This window comes from Callithrix jacchus, chromosome 14, assembly GCF_049354715.1.
Source record: "Callithrix jacchus isolate 240 chromosome 14, calJac240_pri, whole genome shotgun sequence".
Classification (NCBI taxonomy): Eukaryota; Metazoa; Chordata; class Mammalia; order Primates; family Cebidae; genus Callithrix; species Callithrix jacchus.
Genome location: NC_133515.1, coordinates 72538796 through 72561300, shown reverse-complemented (window position 1 = coordinate 72561300; position 22505 = coordinate 72538796). Strand labels below are relative to the sequence as shown.

Below are 22505 nucleotides of genomic sequence, written 5' to 3'. Positions count from 1 at the left end.
TAATAAAAAAAATAAAGCTAACATAAGCAAAACAGAGACTGTTTTGACTCCTATTTAGGGAGGAAAAGAAAACCTTTAGTAAAGGGCAGAGGGAGATTCTGACTCAGGAATGACTTGATTCAGGGACTGGATCATAGGGTTGACTGTCTCTCCTCTTGGCTTCTCCCTATGTTGACCTTATTCTGTTCTACTGTAGATGAACTCCATCCTTGCTAAAGTCACAGGATTTGGGGAGTTTATATATAACTTTTTAATTTACATAAATTTAAAATCCAGTAAGTTAGGGGCGGCCCAGGTAATCCAAGCTTGTGGGCACCCTCATGAAAAAAAAATTTAAAATCAACATTAAAATTCAGTAGGGGCCTGGGTGCCGTGGCTCATGCCTATAATCCCAGCACTTTGGGTGGCCAAGGCAGGAGGATTGCTTGAGCCCAGGAGTTTGAGACCAGCCTGGGCAAACATAATCAGACCTTGTCTCTACCAAAAAAAAAAATAGCAGGGCATGGTGGTGCACACCTATAGTTCCAGCTATTTGGGAGGCTAAGGTGGGAGGATCAATTGAGTCCAGGAGGTTGAGGCTGCAGTGAGCTGAGATGATGCCACTGTACTCCAGCCTGGGCACAGAGTGAGAACCTGTCTCAAAATTTTTTTTTAATTTTTAAAATAAAAAATAAAATGCAGTAAGGTAACTTAAAAACCTTACAGAAATTAAAGAGGAGTGATATTACATAATCATGGATAGGAGACAATAAAGATGTCACTTTTGCATATTGAGCTATACATTCAGCATAGTAAAAAATCTGAGTTTTCATAGGAGTTGACAAACAGTATATGTGGAAATAAGGGGGAGGAATAGTCAAGATTGTTATGAAGAAAAAGAACAAGCTCAAAGCACATAAAATATGAAATATCAAGACATGTAATTAAGACATTGTGGTACAAAGATAGATCAATGGAAGAGAATGTAGAAACAGATTACACAAAGTAGTTGCTTGACTTATGGCAAAAGTGGCAATGCAGTGCGCAAAGAATAATGTTTTCATGGAATAGTGCTGGATTAATTGGATATTCATGTGGGAAAAAAAAAATTACCTTGACCCCTACCTCACAACATTCAGAAAAATCAGTTTTAGATGAATTATGCATCTGAGCGTGAAAGGTGAAAAACAATAAAGCTTTTAGAAGAAAATACAGAACACCTTTTTATAAGTAGATTTTTTAAACAAGGCATATAAAGTACTAACTATAATGGGAGACAAAGATAAATCATATTAAGAACTTCTTTTTATCAAGACACTTTTATTTTTATTTTTATTTTGAGACAGTCACCAAGGATGGAGTGCAGTGTTGTGATCTCAGCTCACTGCAGCCTCTACCTCCTGGGTTCAAGTGATTTTCTTGCCTCAGCTTCCTGAGTAGCTGGAATTACAGGTGTGCGCCACCACGTCCAGCTAGTTTTTGTATTTCTTTTTATGTATTATTTTAATTCTTTTTATGTATGGAAAATTCAACAATGTACATTTAACCCAGTTTAGTGGCAGGTTATTTAGTCTTTGCCTTTTCAGGGTTGGCAACGCAAGCCACAGACTTGGGACCCAAGACATTGCCTCCCCAGTGATGGCGGATCTCATCATATCGGTCATTGCAAGTGGTCCTGATAGCTTCCACCAGCTTAGCCAAAACGCCTTTGTCTTCCGAGTTAACCTGTGTGAAGACAATAGTCATGCAGGTCTTCCTGTGGACTAGACATCCCAGTCTTGCCTTCCCCTTGATAATGCAGTAAGGGACTCCCATTTTACGACACAGGGCAGGCAAGAAGACAACCAGATCTATGGATCCACATCATGTGCAGTCACCACCAGCTGAGCTTTCTTGTTCTCCACCAAGGTGTTAACTCCTGCTCGAAGGACAGGTGGTCTTTTAGTGGGGATATCCCCTTTGCCACCAGCTTTCTTCTTGGCGCAGGCCAACAGCCTCTGCTTCTTCTCTTACTTTGTCTCTGTACTATATTTGTGGGCCAGTTGAAGCAGCTGAGTAGCTGTTTGGCAGTCCAGGGCCTGAGTGAGCAGGATAATCACAGGAAGCACTTTGAGCCCTTTACAGAGGATGGCTCTCTGCAGCTGCAACCTGATAGAGGGGGGCCATTTCAGAAAGGGAGTCTCTTTTGGGCTGGATGTCCTAAATTCTTAGGCCTTTTCTCAAATGGGGGATTCACTACTCTCTTGATCTCCTGCTTCATGACAGCAGGGACCAGAGCCACCTTCTTCCCCTTGGCCTTCCTTCCTTTCAGCATCTTGGGCAGTGGGAGGAGCTATATATTTTTTTTTAATAGAGTCAGAGTTTCACCATATTAACCAGACTGGTCTCAAACTCCTGAACTCAAGTGATCCTCCCACCTCAGCCTCCCAAAGTGCTGGGATTACAGGTGTGAGCCACCACTCCCAGCCTATCAAGACACCTTTAAGAGCATGAGAAAGTATTTGCAATACATACTTCCAAGAAAACCCTCATGTTCTGAATATATAAACATCTATAGTTCAGTAAGAAAAAGAGTTTTTTAAACAGCAAAAGTCTTAAGGTACTACATGAAACAGGGTGTCCAGGTGAAAACATATATAAAGGCACTCAACCTCATTAATTATCAGAGAAATTCACATTAAAACCCAAGTGCAATACCACTATCCACCTACCAAAATATCTTACATGAAAAAGACAAAAATACTCAGGTTGGTGAGGATACAAAATAACTCTCACACAGTGCTGCTGGACATATAAGTTAATATAGCCATTTCAGAAAGCTATTTGACATAACCTACTAAAGTCGAACATATGCATGCCTTCTGGCCCAAATTGTTCATCTCAGCAGAAATACATACTTGTATTTTCTAGAAGGCAAATAGCAGTGCTGTTTATGGTAGCCAAAAACATGGAAACTACCTTGCCCATCAGCAGGAGAATGGATAAATCAGTAATGTGATATTTTCATACAAAAGAATACAGTAGAGCAAACAGAATGAATAGGTTACAACTGTATGCACCAACACAAATGGATCAGACAAATGAAATGTTGAGAAAATAAGACATGAAGGAATACATTATGTATAATTACATTTGGATGAAACAAAAAACTGATCTTTGCTGCTATGAGATAATGGTTAAATATGGGGAGGGTGATAGTGACTGGAAAGGGGATCTAGGTTATTTATGGAATATTAGTAATGTTTTGTTTCTTGTTCTGAATGCCGAATAGGGATGTGTTCAATTTCTAAAACTTGATTGAGCTATGTACTTAAAATCTGTGTGCTTTTCAATATATAATATATCAATAAAAAGTTAAAATATCCTGTAAGGCAATATTAATATGCAGAGTGATTTAAATTCATAAATTTCTTGAGTTTATATCTTGACCATCTTATCACTAATATGATGGGTATACTGGGAATATTTGTAGTTAGTTTTACAGCCCTTTGATTATCTTAGTTTGGCCTAAGATTTAACTGTTAAGTTGTTTCGATTTGTCCAAGTGAAAACTAAAGACTGTTCAGTCAGTCTTTAAACTTTACTTAAACTTATTGAATATATATATATAGTTCCATACTAATTCACTATGGAAAATTTTATAACAGCAAAATATGCTGTATTTTATCTTCATCTTTTTTTTTTAATTTATTTATTTGGTCAGGGTCTCACACTGTCACCCAGGCTGGAGTGCAGTGGCTTGATCATAGCTCACTGCAATCTGAAACTCCTGGGCTCAAATGATCCTCCAGCCTTAGCCTCCCAAGTAGCTAAGACTACAGTGTGTACCACCACACTGGCTAATTTACTTTTTGTAGAGACAGGCCTCACAATGTTGTACAGGCTGATCTCTAACCCGTGGCCTCAGCAATCCTCCCACCTTGGCCACCCAAACATTGGGATTACAGGCAAAAGCCACAACACCCAGCCTAGATTAGATTTTATTAGTTGAATTTTATTTATGTGCTTATGCAGAGGCCCTTGAGCCCAAATGTAAAGTAACAGAAATGTAAAACTTATGGAAATACTTGAACTATGGGAAAAGAAAACAATTTAAAACAACCCTTTCAAGTGTCATTTTATCAGTATAAGCTTTATGTTAATAAAGCTTATTACCAGTAGAGTGGGATGTAAAAAAGAAAGAAAAAAAAATTATTATTTTTAACTCATTTAGTTCATAAGACTGTCATCTTTATCATATTGTTTTGCAAAAAGGAAATGCAAGGAAATACACATAAAGTTCTTTGCTAAGTTAAAAAGTGGACATTAATGATCACCCTGTAAATAAACACAAGCTAGTAATAAATAGCTTTACAGGCAAAAGTAGGTAGCTTTCACTCACTGTTAAGTTTGAGTGGATGTTACTATAAAATATCAATTCAGTAAGAATTATTATTTACTGAAATTATAGAAATATACTGTTTCAGAAAAATATCCTCAATTGAAATTATTTTAATGAAAAAACTATACATGTAATTTCTTTGTGATTCTCATGCTTGTATTCTTCCTATTTCACCACAAATCTTTTAAACCTAATGTATATTCTTTCTAGTCCATCACAAATCTTTTAAACCTAAAAAATCTTTGCTAGATTTTTTGAGGGAAAAGAGCATAAAAACTCTCTGGGAATGTTTTTGTTGTAGTTTCTGTAGGAATCAGTAGTGACCATTCTAAATCTACTTTTTAAGAGTTCAGACTGAAGGGCATATCTCTAAATTAGTTCTAATCTCTAAATATTTTGTTGAAGCCAGGCACAGTGCCTCACACCTGTAATCCCAGCACTTTGGGAGGCCGAGGTGGGCAGATGACTTGAGGTCAGGAGTTCAAGTCCAGCCTGGCCAACATGGTGAAACCCCATCTCTACTGAAAATACAAAAAATAGCTGGGCGTAATGGTGGGCATTTGTAGTCTCAGCTACTCAGAAGGCTAAGGCAAGAGAATTGCTTGAACCCCTGAGGGAGAGTGCCATGAGCTGAGATCACACCATTGCACTCTAGCCAGGGTGACAGAGTGAGACTACATCTCAATGAATGAATGAATCTGTGTATTTTGTTGAATGAATGAATGATCCATCATAATAGTACAAAGAAAGATAAGACTATTTACTTTTCTTCTTGTAATAAAAATAGTATCTTTAAGAAAGAATGTACGTTGCCCTTACATTTGATAGTTTTAAGTGTACTTTTATGACATATGCAAGAAATTAAAGGTATTCATATAAATGTCTTTCTAATGCAGAGTTTTTATAAATAGCATAAAAAGGTGATACAAGGACATCAGATTTAGATCATCCCAAAAAGTATATTGTCAACATTTATCAGGAAAATTAGCTTGAAAGAAGAGGCATTTTCTCAAAGTTTTTCCCTATCGTGAATTGTCAATAGCAATTGAATTGATATTTGAAGGAGATAAGGATATACATTCATCTAAAGCTTTATTTCCCTTTTCATAGACAACAAATGAAGTAGTTTTGGCTGTGGAGTTTCACCCAACAGATGCAAATACTATAATAACATGCGGTAAATCTCATATTTTCTTCTGGACCTGGAGTGGCAATTCACTAACAAGAAAACAGGGAATTTTTGGGGTAAGGATCAGATTGTTTTAATGTCATTAGGTGTATAAAACTTTAATTTTTTTAAATTGTTGAATAAGCATCAAGTCATCATGACAAAAAGAAAATGGAAAATTTTCATTGTTTCATTGTAGAAATATGAAAAGCCAAAATTTGTTCAGTGTTTAGCATTCTTGGGAAATGGAGATGTCCTTACTGGAGACTCAGGTGGAGTCATGCTTATATGGAGCAAAACTACTGTAGAGCCCACACCTGGGAAGGGTCCTAAAGGTACAGTATTCTTATATTAAACTCATTTCTTATAATTCTCACATAGTGCTCTTGCAGTCCCATCTCTTAGACCAGGAGAGAAAGAGCTGCAAGTGTAACAATATGAGCAAGTCACCAATGGTTTTCAGCATTCTTCATAATCTTTTTTTAATGAAATTATTTATCCAGTTATTTATTAAGCGTATATAACCCACATTTGACTGTACTGAACCATTCCCTTTAGGAGATTAATAATTAGAAAGAAATGATATTGATATATGTTAGTTTAAAAAGAATAAAGGCTCACTCTCCCCGAGCTGGTTCTGGGATATCTGTTAGGGCAGAATGCATGGCCATGTGATAAAATGGGAGAGGGGAGAAAAAAGGAATAAACTCATAGTTCAATCCACCTCTTCTTTTTCTTTTCCTCACTGCAGCCCTTCTTCCCATCCTTAGTGTAGTGGTCCTTGGCATCCATTCAGCTTTACCTCAAATCAATTTTCCTAAAAAATACAGATTTATTTTGTTAAGTTTTATTTGCACCCAAATATACAGGTTCTCTTTGCCCTTTTCTATGGTAAATGAAAAAAATTAGAGAACATGGAAAATAACCTTTTTGAAACCCTGTTTTTTCCTTATTATTTAAGAATAATCAAACTTTGAAAAAAATGTCCAGACTTCCATGTACTTCCTTCAGAGTAGAGGTTCTGAGAGAAAAATTGGAGACCTCGTTCTAAAACAAGTGGGCCAGGAGAATAAAGAGATTCTTAGCAGCATCAGGTGGTAACAGTAGAAATTGAACTTGCTGGGTAAGCAAGTCCTTGAGAATACACCAAAAAAAAAAAGAAAGGAGGTAATGGGGAAATCACCCTGAGGTTTCTGAGACATTTTCCCTGGGCAATGGCAGAGCAACATGTCCTTTCTCTTATTTGCCTCACCCTAAACCCACTGAAACAACTCCTTACTTCTCTCTCTCTCTGGAGTCCTTGCATCAGACCATGGAATCACCCTAAGTGATTTATGAGTAAGGAAATCCCTGTTCATCTGCTCAGAAAGACCCAATTTACATATCTGTGTTCCCCAATAAACTTTCCCTGGTCTAGCACAGTGTCTGGCATTTGCTACTAGCTGATTGAAAGCTATTTGTCAAACATTAAGGAAACAACTTTTAACTTTGGGTATCGGTGTAGGAGTAAAAGTTGAGTGGTATTAAGACACTATTTTCACCTAAACGTGGATTTAAATTTAGCGTTATTATTTTCTTATGAATGTGCAGAATTTTATACTGTATTTTTTAGGATATATATTCCGGTGCTCCTCGACTTCTAGATGGCGTTATATCCTGATAAATCTATCTTAACATCAAAAATAATAAATTGAAACAACAGAAGTCAGGTACCATCTGTACTAAATTAATGATTTAATTAGATGTTTTTCAAATCCATCCACCTGAATTTCTAAGCTTGGCATTTGAATTGAATTAGACATATTAAGAAATTTAAAACAATAAGCCTTAAATTGTATTGCTATTGACCCTGATCTCAATCATTGGCCATATATTCTTAGCCTCTTTCATTCCATTTAGGTTCAAAATTTACATACAATAAGAATGGCAGTGGGTGATTCTTAAGAAAACAGTTACAACAACAGTGTTATCAACTAACTCTCTTCTTTTTCTCTCATTTTTCTTTCCTGGGTACATTTACTTAGTATCAGAAATGTCGGGAACAACATAGTATATTAAAACAGTGACTTTTGGGCTGGGCACCATGGCTCACGCCTGCAATCCCAGCACTTTGGGAGACCAAGGCAGGCAGATCACAAGGTCAGGTGTTTGAGACAAGCCTGACCAACAAAGCGAAACCCTGTCTCTACTAAAAATGCAAAAAAAAATTAGTCGGGTATGGTGGCTAGTGCTTGCCTGTAACCCCAGCTACTCAGGAGGCTGAGGCAGCAGAATCGCTTGAACCTGGGAGGCGGAGGTTGCAGTGAACCAAGATAGTGCCATTGCACTCCAGAGTGGGCAACAGTGTGAGTCTCAAAAAATAAAATAGTGACTTTTAAATTGTTCACAACTCTCTAACACTGAGCAGAATTTGCATATAAATATGCCCTTTTGTTAGCCTTAATGTCTGTATTCAGATTGGGGGCAGGAAGAAGAGGTTCAGAGGATTTTTTTTTTGGTCTTTGAAAAATTTGTGGCTTAGCCTCTCTACATATGCACAAACAGGAAACAGGAAATCCAGTCTTGTAAATTGCTGGACACATGAAATGGCCTGTGTTGTTCTTTGCCACATGACTAACTCTATTATGGGGAAAGTTCCTAAGAATTTGAGGTTTTCAACTGGCTGGGAAGGATTTGGTGAGTGCCGTGAAATAAATGGAAGCCCAGACCAGAATAAGTGCCCAAAGTTTCCATTTTTTAATTCTTACCCCCATATTTCACTAGATCCAATTTACATATTCCCAACTATGACATTTCTGCACCTGTGGCAGTCTTACTAACCAAACCTTGAGTGTACTCAATTTTGACATCAGGCCTGATAAAAGGGCATTTTCGGATGGTAGAAGTATAATTTCACAACTAATCCTTTTACTTTTGTAAACAGGAGACAAACCAAAACTGTATTTTATGTCCTATAAGTGCTCTTATATATTTTTTCTTGTTTCCAAACCATTTTTTCCAAAAACATAAATTAATGGGAATCTTCAAAGTAATTAGTATTTTCTATTTCTTAAGTATGAGGTATTTATTTCCTGCATATATGAAATAGATTGAAATTTTTCCTATGCAGAATAATTTGTAATCTTTAAGTGGGTAAGTGGAAGTTGAGATTATCTACAGCACCATTAAAATATTCACCATTCTTAAGTCTTGCAAAGGAGCTAAGAAGCACTGCCATTTTACGTATTCTCCAAATAATCAAATGGGCCCAGTTACTAAGAATACAACATAAATTTCAAAGTTTTTTTAATATTTGATTTTTTAAACAGGCACAGAAAGCCTTCCAAACATCTTTATTTGGCAGGCCATCTAAATTTGCTTTTTATAGAAGCTTTGTTTCTGTTAGAGAAGAGAAGAAATAGCAAGATTTGTGATTACGTTTGGATAGACTTGACCATATGAGTAAGCCTGAAGGCAGAGTAGGTTTTTTTAATTCAAGGACAATTATTTTGCTTGGCAGGTATTTCAAACATTATTTGGCAACTGGAATGTCAGAAATACAAGCCCATAAGAAAGAAATCTTTGGCTATAAATTTGTTTTATACGTAGATACTGTATAAAGGATACTTCGATGATTTGTTTAAATTGGAATCACTGAATTTTTTAAGCTAAATTGATAGTAGGTTCACCTTAGGAAATAACTTTCCTGGAGTGATATGGGTGGGAATTTGTATCTCACTGAAGTTGACCACTGTATAGAGTATTTTTTACTTCTGATGAAGCATTTTTTTCTTCATTTTTATTTTTTATTTTCTAATATTCCGTTTTAGGAGGATTTTAAGTGTAGCAAGGTTTTAGTCATGATTAGAAATATGGAAGGCTGACTTAATAGAAAAACTTTATTTTTTTACATTCTGATGGAGAACGATGAAACTCCCACACCTCTGCTTTTTGTGTTTTCTTACATGGTACCTTCAGTCTGCTATTGTTAGTTTGACCATGCATGGGAAAATAAGCCTAAAACTTGCTTCTCAATTTTTAATATCCAAATAAAGCCAGTAGTACTCTCAGAAAATTCACATCTCTCAGATGTCCTCCCTCGCTTGGTCACATCAGAATAGTGATAGATACTTGTCTGCCTGTCCCACCGAACACAGTTGTGTTGTTCAATTTTTAAGGCATTTTTAGATGATAAATGTTGACGTAAGTGGAGACAGTTGATCTGAACAACAAGTTTGTTGGAGTTCTACTTCCAGCTCTGCTGAATGGGCAGGCCCTCCTTCAAATCAAGCCCCTTCTTGTCTCCCTACCATATATACCCATCTATTAAGTATTTGTACCACTAGCATACTCATACTGAAATCGAATAATTAGCTGTGACTGAAATTTTTTTAGGATACCAAAACCTTACAAATTTTAGTTAATTTGTTAAGTATACTGGCAGTTCAAATAGATGAGTACAAAAGAACAATCTCAGTAACAGCTTTGAGATATAATTCACATACCATGAAATTTACCCTGTTAAATTATGCCTGTAAAGTTCAGTGGTGTTTAGTATATTTCAATACCCCGGAAAGAAAACCTGTACCCATTAGTAGTCACTTTCCATTTCTCCCTCCCCTCAGCTTCTAGGTAACCACTAATCTCCTTTTGGTCTCTATAGATTTACCTGTTTGGGACATTTCACATAAGTGGAGTCATGCAATATGTGGTCTTTTGTGACTTCTTTCACTTAGCATTATGTTTTTAAGTTTCATCCATGTGGTGGTAGCATGTGTCAACACCTCATTCCTTTTTATGGTTGAGTAATATCCCATTGAATAGACATACTATGTTTTTAAAATCCGTTCATCAGTTGAGGAACAGTTTTAGAAAATGAATAGTTGTTAAACCTGAATTTTTTTCATTTTTTCAAGGATTCTAAGGGCTATTTATTGACTTACTTTAACTATATTTCAATGAGGCTCTACCTTCCCATTTTGAACCTGGTAGTTAATTCTGTAATACATCATCTTCAAAAAAGCTTTACTTGGCTCTGCTAGCCTATCTAGCTAAAGAGCTTCTCTGAGTAAAAAATGTATGAATACCAAAAAAAAAAAAAAAAAGGGTATGAATACTATTATCTTGTTCTCATCTTTAAAAGAGGTCAAAGTATAATAAAAAAACCACATAGATGTTGCCTAAAATATCTTTTCTTTACCTACTTGGTCCCTCCCTGGGTACTTAACAACATGTGATATGGGTATACAAGAAAACTGGGGTGTCATTTAACTATCACATTGGTACAGCTGAATCAGTTTTTAAAATACTGAAATTCTTCTCTGCTAGTAGGTCAAAAACCGCTGCTAAACGTATCCACTGCCTACCTTTTGTCTCAGTAACCTTCATAGTGGCCCTCATATCTTAGTAAATAAAGGGGGAGTAATCCTTCGCACATCAGAAGACCTCTGGGTTAACAATGCTTGTAAAATGTTAAACATTGTGACTGTTAACTCAAAAGGAAACAAATATGCTTTTGCAAAGTTAAAGGAACATCAAGGTAGGAAACTTGAGTCTAGTCACAACTTTCTTATTAGCTAACTGTGGTGTCTGCTAAGCCACTCCTGTACCCCTTGTGTCTTGAGCTCTGAAATCAGAAGAGTAATACCTACCCTAGCTACCACATAAGATGATGAGAGAGAGTAAAGTTCTGAAACCTATACTATATCCCCTTTTGTCCATGGAATCATCACTACTTTTGCCTTGATTTTTTTGTAGGAAAATATTTTGAAATATTTTCAGAGTAAATATTTACATAAATGCAAAAGATTGCATTATGCCTTAAGCTTTACTACCTGCCTTGCACAGAAGACTTGCTGAAAATAGGTTTTTGGGCTGGGTGTGGTGGCTCACATTTATAATCCCAGCACTTTGGGAGGCCAAGGCAGGTGGATCATGAAGTCAGGTGTACAAGACCAACCTGGCCAAGATGGTAAAACCCCGTCTCCACTAAAAATACAAAAATTAGCCGGGCATGGTGGCAGGCACCAGTAATCCCAGCTACTTGGCAGGCCGAGGCAGGAGAATTGCTTCAACCCAGGAGGCAGAAGTTGCAGTGAGTGAAGATCATGCCACCACACTCCAACCTGGGTGACAGAGCGAGACTCTGTCTCAAAAAAAAAAAAAAAAGGAGCTGGGTGCAGTGGCTCACGCCTGTAATCCCAGCACTTTGGGAGGCTGAGGCGGGTGGATCACAAGGTCAACAGATCGAGACCATCCTGGTCAACATGGTGAAACCCCATCTCTACTAAAAATATAAAAAATTAGCTGGGCATGGTGGCGTGTGCCTGTAATCCCAACTACTCAGGAGGCTGAGGCAGGAGAATTGCCTGAACCAGGAGACGGAGGTTGTGGTGAGCCGAGATCGTGCCATTGCACTCTAGCCTGGGTAACGAGCAAAACTCCGTCTCAAAAAAATAAAAAAGAAAGAAAGAAAATAGGTTTTTGATTGAGTCATATGAACTTTCTGATTATTAACTCTGTAGTTCTACTGAAGTTTTCTTCCAAACAGACAAAATCTGATGAAAAGTATTGTCACTAGTGTTTTTATTTTTCCCTCATCATATTAGGTATATATCAAATCAGCAAACAAATCAAAGCACATGATGGCAGTGTGTTCACACTTTGTCAGATGAGAAATGGGATGTTATTAACTGGAGGAGGAAAAGACAGAAAAATAATTCTGTGGGATCATGATCTGAATTCCGAAAGAGAAATAGAGGTAAGGATGAAAATGGAATATCAAAATACTAAATAAACTCAAGTATTTTGTCCTACATTAAGGTAACTTAAACTTTTCTGGCAGACTTACTAAATTCTTATAATTTCATTTCCTCCCCTGAAGAAAGGAGTTTGTTATTGCCTTTAAGATAACTTTTTTCAACAAATAGATCATTCATTAAACAAAAGAATTTAAAAGAATAGTTTTAAAGATTAGGCAGAACAATTTGCCCATTAAAACCAGAGCATCCCAGCACTTTGGGAGGCTGAGGTGGGCGAATCATTTGAGGTCAGGGGTTCGAGACCAGCCTGGCCAACATGGTGAAACTCATCTCTACTAAAAAATAAAAAAAAATTAGCTGGGCATGGTGGTGGGCGCCTGTAATCCCAGCTACTGGGAGGCTGAGGCAGGAGAATTGCCTGAACCTGGGAGGTGGAGGTTGCAATGAGCTGAGATTGTACCACAGCACTCCAGCCTATGCAACTAAGCGAGACTCCATCTCAAAAAAAGACCCAGAGCAAATGTCACAGAGTTAATTTTTCTTCTCTTTTTTGGTGATTTATATTTTGGATTTATGCTTAGTGGTTTTTTCCGCATGTAACATTCTTTCCAGAGAAAATCTTGTGGAAAATCCCCTGAAAAAGATCCTGATAGTATTGCTCTTGGATTTTATTTCCAGGAAGATAGATAATAAAGAGTTGCTTAATCACAACCTTAAGTTCCTACAGAAAATGCATCTTCCATTACTGTTTTCTTCACAGACACTTATATCCTTTGTTATTAAAAGCTACACAATCGTCTGGGTGTGGTGGCTCACACCTGTACTCCTAGCATTTTGGGAGACTGAGGTGGGTGGATCACGAGGTCAGGAGTTTGAGACCAGCCTGGCCAATACGGTGAAACCCCATCTGTACTAAAAATACAGAAATTAGCCAGCCATGGTGATGAGCCGAGATCGTACCACTGCACTCCAGCCTGGGCAACAGAGTGAGACTGTCTCCCAAAAAAAAAAAAAAGGCTATACAATCTAGTTCACTCCTTCCTTTGCCATTTCTAATGTAAATTTGGATTACTCTTAGAATTCAATTATTTGTATTTTTAGGAGTAATTTTAGATCCCACTTTTTAAAGTGGGATTTATAATTTCATTATTTCAGAATCATTCTTTGAGATTATTATTAAATATATTAACATAGCATTCACTGAGATTGTTCCATATATTGCATGAAATGAAATTGCTCTCCCAAGAAGTCCTATTGGTTATAATACTTTATAAATATTGTTGTAATTTACAAAGAAATTCCACATTAATTTTAATTGACACATTGTAATTGAACATATTTATGGGATACAATCTAATGTTTTGATACAGATATGCTGTATAATAATCCAGTCAGGATAGTATATCTGTCACCTAATGCATTTATCATTTTTTTGTAGTGAGAATATTTTTATATTTTGATCCTTAAACAATTAAGAGTAGGTAGGACATGTATTATCTCGTGTTGCAGAAAATGTTTCTTAGGCTAAGTAACTTATCCACAGTAACATACCTAATAAGTAACAAAACCCAACTGCATTCTTCATGGGATCTAATAGAATTTACTTCTTTTTTTCCCTATTCTTAACCCTTAACTCTTAAAATCATATAAAATACACATTTAAAATTAAGCAAAGATTGTTTATGATTATAACTTCTGTATAATAAAATGTAATTGTCTGGACAAATGAATTAGTAGTATGAGATTACTATATTCAAATTTGGGATTTCATCATAATTACCCCACAGTTGCTTACAGCTATAAATGCAGGCTTCAAGTAGTAATTAATGCATGTTAGTATGTATATGGTGACTTTACACTTTTTTTTTCTAGGTTCCTGATCAGTATGGCACAATCAGAGCTGTAGCAGAAGGAAAGGCAGATCAATTTTTAGTAGGCACATCACGGAACTTTATTTTACGGGGAACATTTAATGATGGCTTCCAAATAGAAGTACAAGTAAGCTGTATGATGTTAACAATTAACTGAATATTTTCTATGATATTCTTTGGTTCTTATAACAGTGAGTGTCTTTCATTTTTCAGGGTCATACAGATGAGCTTTGGGGTCTTGCCACACATCCCTTCAAAGATTTGCTCTTGACATGTGCTCAGGACAGGCAGGTGTGCCTGTGGAACTCAGTGGAACACAGGCTTGAATGGACCAGGCTGGTAGATGTGAGTGAAGCAAGATGTGATTATTAGTTCCCCCACAGAAACTCCTCATGCTGGCAGTTGAGCAGCAAAGTAAAAAGGACTAAGTGTTGATTCAAACCACTTAGTCTTATTTCCCTCTTACCTCCAACCCTGCTTTACTAAACCATGGTTTAGTCTCAAAGTGTGAACATGAACCCATTTTAAAGAAGCAAGTTAGTAGTATAAAAGCTCAATTTGTCTATCAGCTTCAATGGTAAAATCATAAGATTTCATATATCTATATAGCATTAATTATTATGGAAATATTTGGGCCTTGAGTGGCATTGTCATTGGTTTCAGTAAGTGCTGCTCACTAACAGGCTCTACTGTCTTCTTTTTGAGTGGTCTCTTACCGTACTTTCTGTCAACCCCGCCCACCGCTGCCCCAATATCCGCCTTGTCTAGCCCAAAAGGTCTCTCCAAGTTCTTTGTGGACACTAAAGAACTGCACCAATGTTTGTTGTTATTATCCTTATTATTTCACTCCCTAGCCATAAGCTGGTTGTCCCTTTACCTCACCACTCTGCCAGCATATCCCTTTCATGCTCTGAAATTATTTTTCCTCTCATGTCCATGTGGTATTTCTCATTAGCTACAATAAAGTTGATCAAAGTTTTATGTTTATATGAAACAAGTTATTTTCAAATTTTCATATTTTCAAATGTTTTTGCCGCTATCCCCATCAATCTAGGGAGACTTTCTCATGTACTCCCCAACAGCTGTCTGTCTCTTTTCTAGGAACCAGGACACTGTGCAGATTTTCATCCAAGTGGCACAGTGGTGGCCATAGGAACGCACTCAGGCAGGTAGGGTCTTTAAATGAGCTAAGTAATCCGAAGTGGTGGGATGTTTAAATGTTTATTTAGGAATGTTCTCAATCTGATTTGGAGAATTAATCTCTTAAGTGGCACACTAATATGCTTGTTGTTCTGTATATTCATTCAATTATTCAGTAACTATTGAGCACCTGCCATTTGCTACATGCTATGTATTCAGGGTACATCAGAAAGCAAAACAAAAATGCCTGCCCTGTGAAGCCCACGTTTTAGTGTGTATGGGGCAGAATAAAAAATAAGGCCTGATGCAGCCAGGTGCTGTAGCTCATGCTTGTAATCTCGGCTGGGCAGATCACTGAGGTCAGGAGTTCAAGACCAGCCTGGCCAACGTGGTGAAACCCCATCTCTAGTTAAAATACAAAAATTAGTCAGGTGTGGTGGTGCACACCTGTAATCCCAGCTACTCGTGGGGCTGAGACAGGAGAATCACTTGAACTTGAGAGACAGAGGTTGCAGTGACCCGAGATTGTGCCACTGTACTCCAGCCTGGGCAATAGAGCAAGACCTTATTTCAAAAAATAGTAATAATAAAAATAAGGCCAGATGCAGTAGCCCACACCAGTAATTCCAGTGCTTTGGGAGGCTGAGGCAGGAGGATCACTTGAAGCCAGGAGTTTGAGACTAGCCTGGGCAACATAGCAAGACCCCATCTCTACAAAAAAATAAAAATAATAACCATTATAATGAATTCTATTAGAAAATGTTAAGAACCATGTGAGGAGAAGGAGAACAGGGAAAACGATGGGGGATAAAAGGGAGTTCAGTTGCAAAATGATAATGGTCATTATAGGCTTCATTGAAGAGGAGTTGTTGGCAGATTTGACTTGCCATTGTGAAATTACAAATGTCAGAAAATTTCTCTCATTTTTTTTATGCAAGGGTAGGATTTGAAGCTGATATAACACAATTGAGCATTTATAAGTTGTTTGTGCTATACCTTTTGCCATCCTGTCTTTTATTAAATGCTACAGACATGTAATAAAAGATATATTTTCTAAAATTAAGACCTGACTTGCAGACCTTGCATAGTAACTTTCTAAGGTTAACGTGTTTATAACTTATATATCTTTAATGGACTCATCTTTATTGCCTCTGCTAGTAGGTAGTCCTCCTCACAAATAATTTTTTTAAGGAGGCAAAGAAAAACATGAAGTCACTTTTCCCAAAATTAAACTCATTAAAAAATGTGGAATGCTGATTTTTAATGGGGTGAGACTATTGTGAACATACTTAAATATTTTTTGTTTACGTATGATTTAATATTTTAAATCAACTAATGCATTTAATTCTAACTAAATTTAGTCATTTAGAGGGTTTTTTGTAACAATTTTTCCTTCTGGTGGTTAAATACAAATTAATACCTGGAATGTGAAAACATGCCAATTTATTATAATGCTGCAGAATCTTTCAGAATAATGGATACACAGGTCTGTAAAGGTAATTGAATTATGAATATCCAATAGAGATGCTACTGACTGAAATAACTGATTTTTAGAATTAAGCTGCTTGAGAGAGCAATTGGTGATACTTTTTAGATACAGAAGGCTAGCTCAGATTTTCTCCAAAACACGTTAGTAATAGATCGTTATGAGGTTTAAAAGCCCTTGGACTTGGACATTTGTCCATCTGGACCAAATTTGGTCCATTCTCTTTGAGAAAGACACTTGACAGGTCACTGTAGGATTTAGAGGAAATTGTTTTCTTGAACCAAAAAGAATTTTTAAGCACGTAGGAAACCATCTGAGTTCAAGACTGGCAACATGGGCAACATGGCAAAACCCCGTCGCTACAGAAAATTAGCCAGGTGTGGTAGCACACACTTTTGTTCCCAGCTACTCAGGAGGCTGAGGTGGGAGGATCACCTGAGAGCCTGAGAGTTTGAGGCTGCGGTAAACTGTGATCACACCACTGCACTCCAGCCTGGGCAACAGAGTGATATCCTGTCTCAAAAAAAAAAGTAATAAGTTTTAAATGCTTGAGGGTGTCATAAATTTTCCATATTCATTAAAAACTCACCTGATACACAGCAGCTCTGTATCTTGTCCTTTTGGTGTGTCAGTTCAGTCTGAATTGGGATATTATTTTGACCCTTTACTTTAAAAAGGAACTGAGCATCAACTTTGGCATTTCTAGGCCCAGAGGAATTTCAAAGGGATAGTCATAAAAATTGGTTAATGAATTACATTCTCAGAAGAAACTTATAATCTGTGTTGCAATAAAGTATATTTCTTATGCTTTTTTTATTTTATATTTTACTTTTAATATTATTTTAAAATAAAATAGAGATGAGGTGTCACTACATCACTCAGTCTGGTTTTGAACTCCTGTTTTCAAGTGAACCTCCCACCTCAGGCTCCTAAAAGTGCTAGGATTACAGGCATGAGGCACCATGCCAGGCCTTCCTGTGCAGTTTTTTTTTTTTTAATTGGGCTGACTATATATGGCTTGTACCTGTGCACTTTTTAAAAGGAAAATAATTGCTAAACATGCAGCATATGGCTTCAAAGTGCTAGGTTTCCTGCTTATTTGCCTTTAAACTCAAGTATTCACATATGAAAGCTATTTATCTTACCTGATTAGATGACAGAATTTGGTTAGTTGCATAGAAGTTTCAGCCATAGCTCACAAATTACTGAAATTTATGAATGTGTTTAGAGATTTCTCTGATAGGTTTTAAGGCCCCCTTACCATCTGACAAGGGCATTCCAAAATTAACCTGAAAAACTGGTTCAGGCCATGAAGGGAAAGTCATGCCTTGTTATCTCTTAGAATTAAGGAAAAGCCAACCAACATTTAATATCAATATGGACTTTAAGTCTGATAAAAAACATTTACAGTCTACTGTCTCTGAAGCCTGCTACCTGAAGACTTCATCTCCATGATAAAACTTTGGTCTCCACAACCTCATATCATAACCCAGACAGTTCTTTTTACTGATAATAACTCTTTAAACCAATTGCCAATAAGAAAAATTTTATATCTGACTATAATCTGGAAGCCCCTAACTACCTTCAAGTTGTCCTGCCTTCCTGACCAAACCAATGTATGTATATTTTAACATGTATCTGACTAATGTCTTATGTCACCTTAAAATGTATAAAACTAAGGCTGTGCCTCAACCACTTTGGGCACATGTTCTCTGAGGGCTGTCTCACCATGCGTCATGGTCACTCATATTTGGCTCAGAATAAATCTCTTCAAATATTTTACAGAGTTTAACTCTTTGTTGACAAGGTAAAAAATTGGGATCTTTTAAGTCTTCAGTTCTACCTTGAATACACTAATCCATGTTAAACCATATCACTAAGCTTTTAAAAAAAATTTCTTCAAGCCCTTGTCTCTCTCCTAAATATTTCTTTTAAGGGGGAAATTGTCCCTTTCCAGATATGAGTTGTAATGCTCATGCCCATAATCCCAACACTTTGGGAGGCCAAGGTGGGTGGATCAATTGAGGTCAGGAGTTTGAGACCAGCCTGGTCAACATGGCAAAACTCCATCTCTACTAAAAATACAAAAAATTAGCCAGGCATGGTGGTGCGTGCCTGTAGTCCCAGCCACTTGGGAGGCTGAGACACAAGAGTTGCTTGAACCTGGGAGGCAGAGGTGGCAGTGAGCCAACATTGCCCCCACTGTACTCCAATCTGGGTGACAGTGACACTCCCTCTCAAAAAAACAAATCATTATGATTCTCTTTATTGGTTTTTATTAGTGGTGGAATTTTTTCCATCTGAATAATTAAAAATGAAACTTGACTCAGAAAGTAGGAGTGGGTAAAAAATAAAGATTAAAAAAAAAAATTGCTGTGCACTATGGCTCATGCCTATAATCCCAGCACTTTGGGAGGCTGAGGCAGGAGGATCACCTGACATCAGGAGTTCAAGATCAGCCAGGCCAACATGGTGAATCCCTGTCTCTACTAAAAGTGTAAAAATTAGCTGGGTGTGGATGTGCACACCTGTAATCCCAGCTACTCTGGAAACTGAGGCATTAGAATCGCTTGAACCCAGGAGGCGGAGGTTATAGTGAGATCACGCCACTGCACTCAAGCCTGGGGGACAAAAGTGAGTCTCCATCTCAAAAAAAAAAAAAAAAAAAAAACAAAAACTTGGGGCTTTTTTCCCCCAGTCCCATTTATGAATAAATTTTTATTAACTTGTAAGCTATGGGCTGAAACTTTTAGGCAATTAGCCTAATTTGTAAATTCTGTCATCTACTCGGGTAAGAGAAATAGCATTTATATGTGAATACTTGAGTTTAAAGGCCAATAAGTAGTGATTTTGTTTTTCTAGTCTTCTGTTCTTTCCATCCCATCCATTTTCTTCCTGTATACTGTATAACTATTAAATACCTCTTGCTAAAATTTGTCTTTTGCCATGTTCAAGACTTATTTTTAATTTATTTGTTCACTTACTCATTCTGCACGTATTTAGTGTTTACTCTAATGTGGCAGTGCTGAACTCTGAAATCTTCAAACCAGCTGTGCATGCTGCCATCCTCTCACTTATGCAGCCTTCAGTTTGTCTGTCCATGGTGCCCATCTTTGCTTCATATCCCTGGTCTCACCACACTCTTCTGAAGTACCCATCCTTTCCTTCAAATACTTTTAGAAAAAAGGTCTGATAATAGTGATTTAGGATTAGTTGGTTTAAGTTGTTTTAGCTCTCAAGAGGCATTTGCATTTTGACTTTTCCTAGAAATGTGAATTTAAAAAAATACATCTTTCAAAGAATTTAGAGCTTCCCTGTGTAAGTGTTGGAGGTCTTGGGGTGGAGAGTGCTCCCTGCTGGTTCTTTTGAAATCACACCAAATGAATGTCTTGCTACAGTTGTCCGTGGTCCTTCCCACTTCCCTACCTATACAGCTGCTGTTCTTCCTGCCTAAAATGTCTGAACATTCCCTCAGTGTTCAGCTCAACCCACATCTTACATCTTCCCTAAGGATGTTTTTCTGTCATTCATTTTCCTCCTATGAGTTCCTCTATTATATTGAGCCACCATTACTGAGGTTGAATTTATTCATTCTTTCTTTCAGTTGACTCATTTCCTTTCTCCCAACTTAGTGTCTTGTTCTTTCCATCCCATCCATTCCATCCTGTTGAAGAACACTAATCCTGTATTTTTATTTAAATAGTGCCTAGCAAAGAGACAGGAATGACATTCAGTTAATACCCAAATAGAAATGAGAATATGCCTAGACCCATGTATATTTATGTATATTGTATCTAGCAGCATTGTGCTAAATGAATTTATCCTTCATTAGAAGAAAATATGTCATACTTAAGGACTATTAAAAATTCTTAAAATTAAAAAAAAATTGATCTGTCTGGGCACAGTACTTTGGGAGGCCAAGGTAGGAGGACTGCTTGAGGCCAGGAGTTCAAGATCAGCCTGGGTAATATAGTAAGACCCCATCTCTTAAAAAAAAAAAAAAAAAGAGGCCGGGCGCGGTGGCTCAAGCCTGTAATCCCAGCACTTTGGGAGGCCGAGGCGGGTGGATCACGAGGTCAGCAGATCGGGACCATCCTGGTCAACATGGTGAAACCCCGTCTCTACTAAAAATACAAAAAATTAGCTGGGCACGGTGGTGCGTGCCTGTAATCCCAGCTACTCGGGAGGCTGAGGCAAGAGAATTGCCTGAACCCAGGAGGCGGAGGTTGCGGTGAGCCGAGATTGCGCCATTGCACTCCAGCCTGGGTAACAAGAGCGAAACTCCGTCTCAAAAAAAAAAAAGAAAGAAATTAAAAAGTAACCAGGCACGGAGATACAGCTATAGTCCCAGCTACTCAGGAAGCTGAGGTGTGCAATGGTGGTGTGAGCCCAGGAGTTCAAGGCTATGGTGACCTAGGATCACGCCACGCACACCAGCCTTATGACAAAGCAAGACTCCATCTCAAAAAAAAAAAAAGAAAACAACTTTTGCTTCTATAAATGCTAATATCAGAAGAAAATTTTGATTTTTACTTCTTAACAGGTGGTTTGTTCTGGATGCAGAAACCAGAGATCTAGTTTCTATCCACACAGACGGGAATGAACAGCTCTCTGTAATGCGCTACTCAATAGGTAGGCAAATATACTCCCACCTCCCAAGACTGGCATTCACATCACTTCACTCTAATTGCATACTTTTACTTCTGATAAGGCTGACTTTTTTTTTACTCTTTCTTTAGAGTTGTTAAGTATTAAATATGTTTCCCCCAACATCAGATTAAATTCTGCTTCCAGAAACTGCAAAAGATCTGCCAAACAACATTCTGAATCATCAAATTTAGAATGGACTACTACAACTGCATTTGCATTTGAAAGAAGAATCAAGTGCAATCAAATCCCCTTTTTCCAGAACTACTCATACTTAGAATTTTGAATAGGTATTAGGCTAAATGTCACATCTAGTTAGCAATCTTTTCTTTGTATATAAGAGAATGTAAAAGAAATTACAGAGAAATTCAAAATACACAAATTTTATAGGTCCTTCAAGTCCCTTAGCATCTAGTGCATTGTTTTTGGTAACACAGTAATGATTGGTTTGTTAATTAGATAAAATATAAAATACTTAGCAGTTCTCTATAAGAATTTGTTATATTCTTTTAGCCTGCTTGAGAATAATTATTTGTACTTTATTCATAATATTAAGTTGATATGATAATACTCCAGTTACCTCTTTTTGTCATTAATGTGGCTTTGATTCACACCATTCTTCCCTTTAGTCTGACATTTTCTTTATTTGAAAATATATGCCAGTAGATGTTGGATTAGCACAGGATCTGAAGCATCTTTCTGATTGCTTCTCAGTTGTTTCAAAGGAAATACAGAGTAGTGTTCTTTAAATTGAAAAGGGAAGGTAAAGTATGTACTTGAAGCTGTAAGCCTGAAAAGAGTCCTCTTGAAGAACAAAAATTTTAACATTTTTCTGGGGTTTGTTTTATTGGTTTTTAGTCTTGTAGTAGCAACTAACCAATGCGAATATAGCTGTCAAACTCCAGAGATCACGTGGACTTTATTGACCCTTTGTTACATGCTTAGCTCTGTGATGGGTACCGGCAAGGACACCACAAAAGAAAGGAATGTGGTCTCTTCCCAAAAGTACCTGCTGTGTGAGTGGACATATATATGCTAGCTAAACTAAGCAGCTGTTCACTCAGCTACCATGTAAACACTGTCCTTTTACCCA

The 22505-nt window shown here is 37.2% G+C and overlaps 1 protein-coding gene across 8 annotated transcripts in view; it reads left to right on the top strand.

Moving 5' to 3' along the window:
• EML4 (EMAP like 4) overlaps positions 1–22505 on the top strand; it is a 161632-nt gene that overhangs the window by 121950 nt on the left and 17177 nt on the right. For all 8 annotated transcript variants that reach the window (XM_035272697.3, XM_035272696.3, XM_002757820.7 and 5 more), the window contains 7 exons: positions 5471–5605; positions 5728–5863; positions 12116–12267; positions 14141–14266; positions 14353–14484; positions 15241–15308; positions 21309–21397. In XM_035272697.3, the coding sequence (XP_035128588.1) occupies positions 5471–5605; positions 5728–5863; positions 12116–12267; positions 14141–14266; positions 14353–14484; positions 15241–15308; positions 21309–21397 (838 nt within the window). The remainder of the gene's footprint in view (positions 1–5470; positions 5606–5727; positions 5864–12115; positions 12268–14140; positions 14267–14352; positions 14485–15240; positions 15309–21308; positions 21398–22505) is intronic.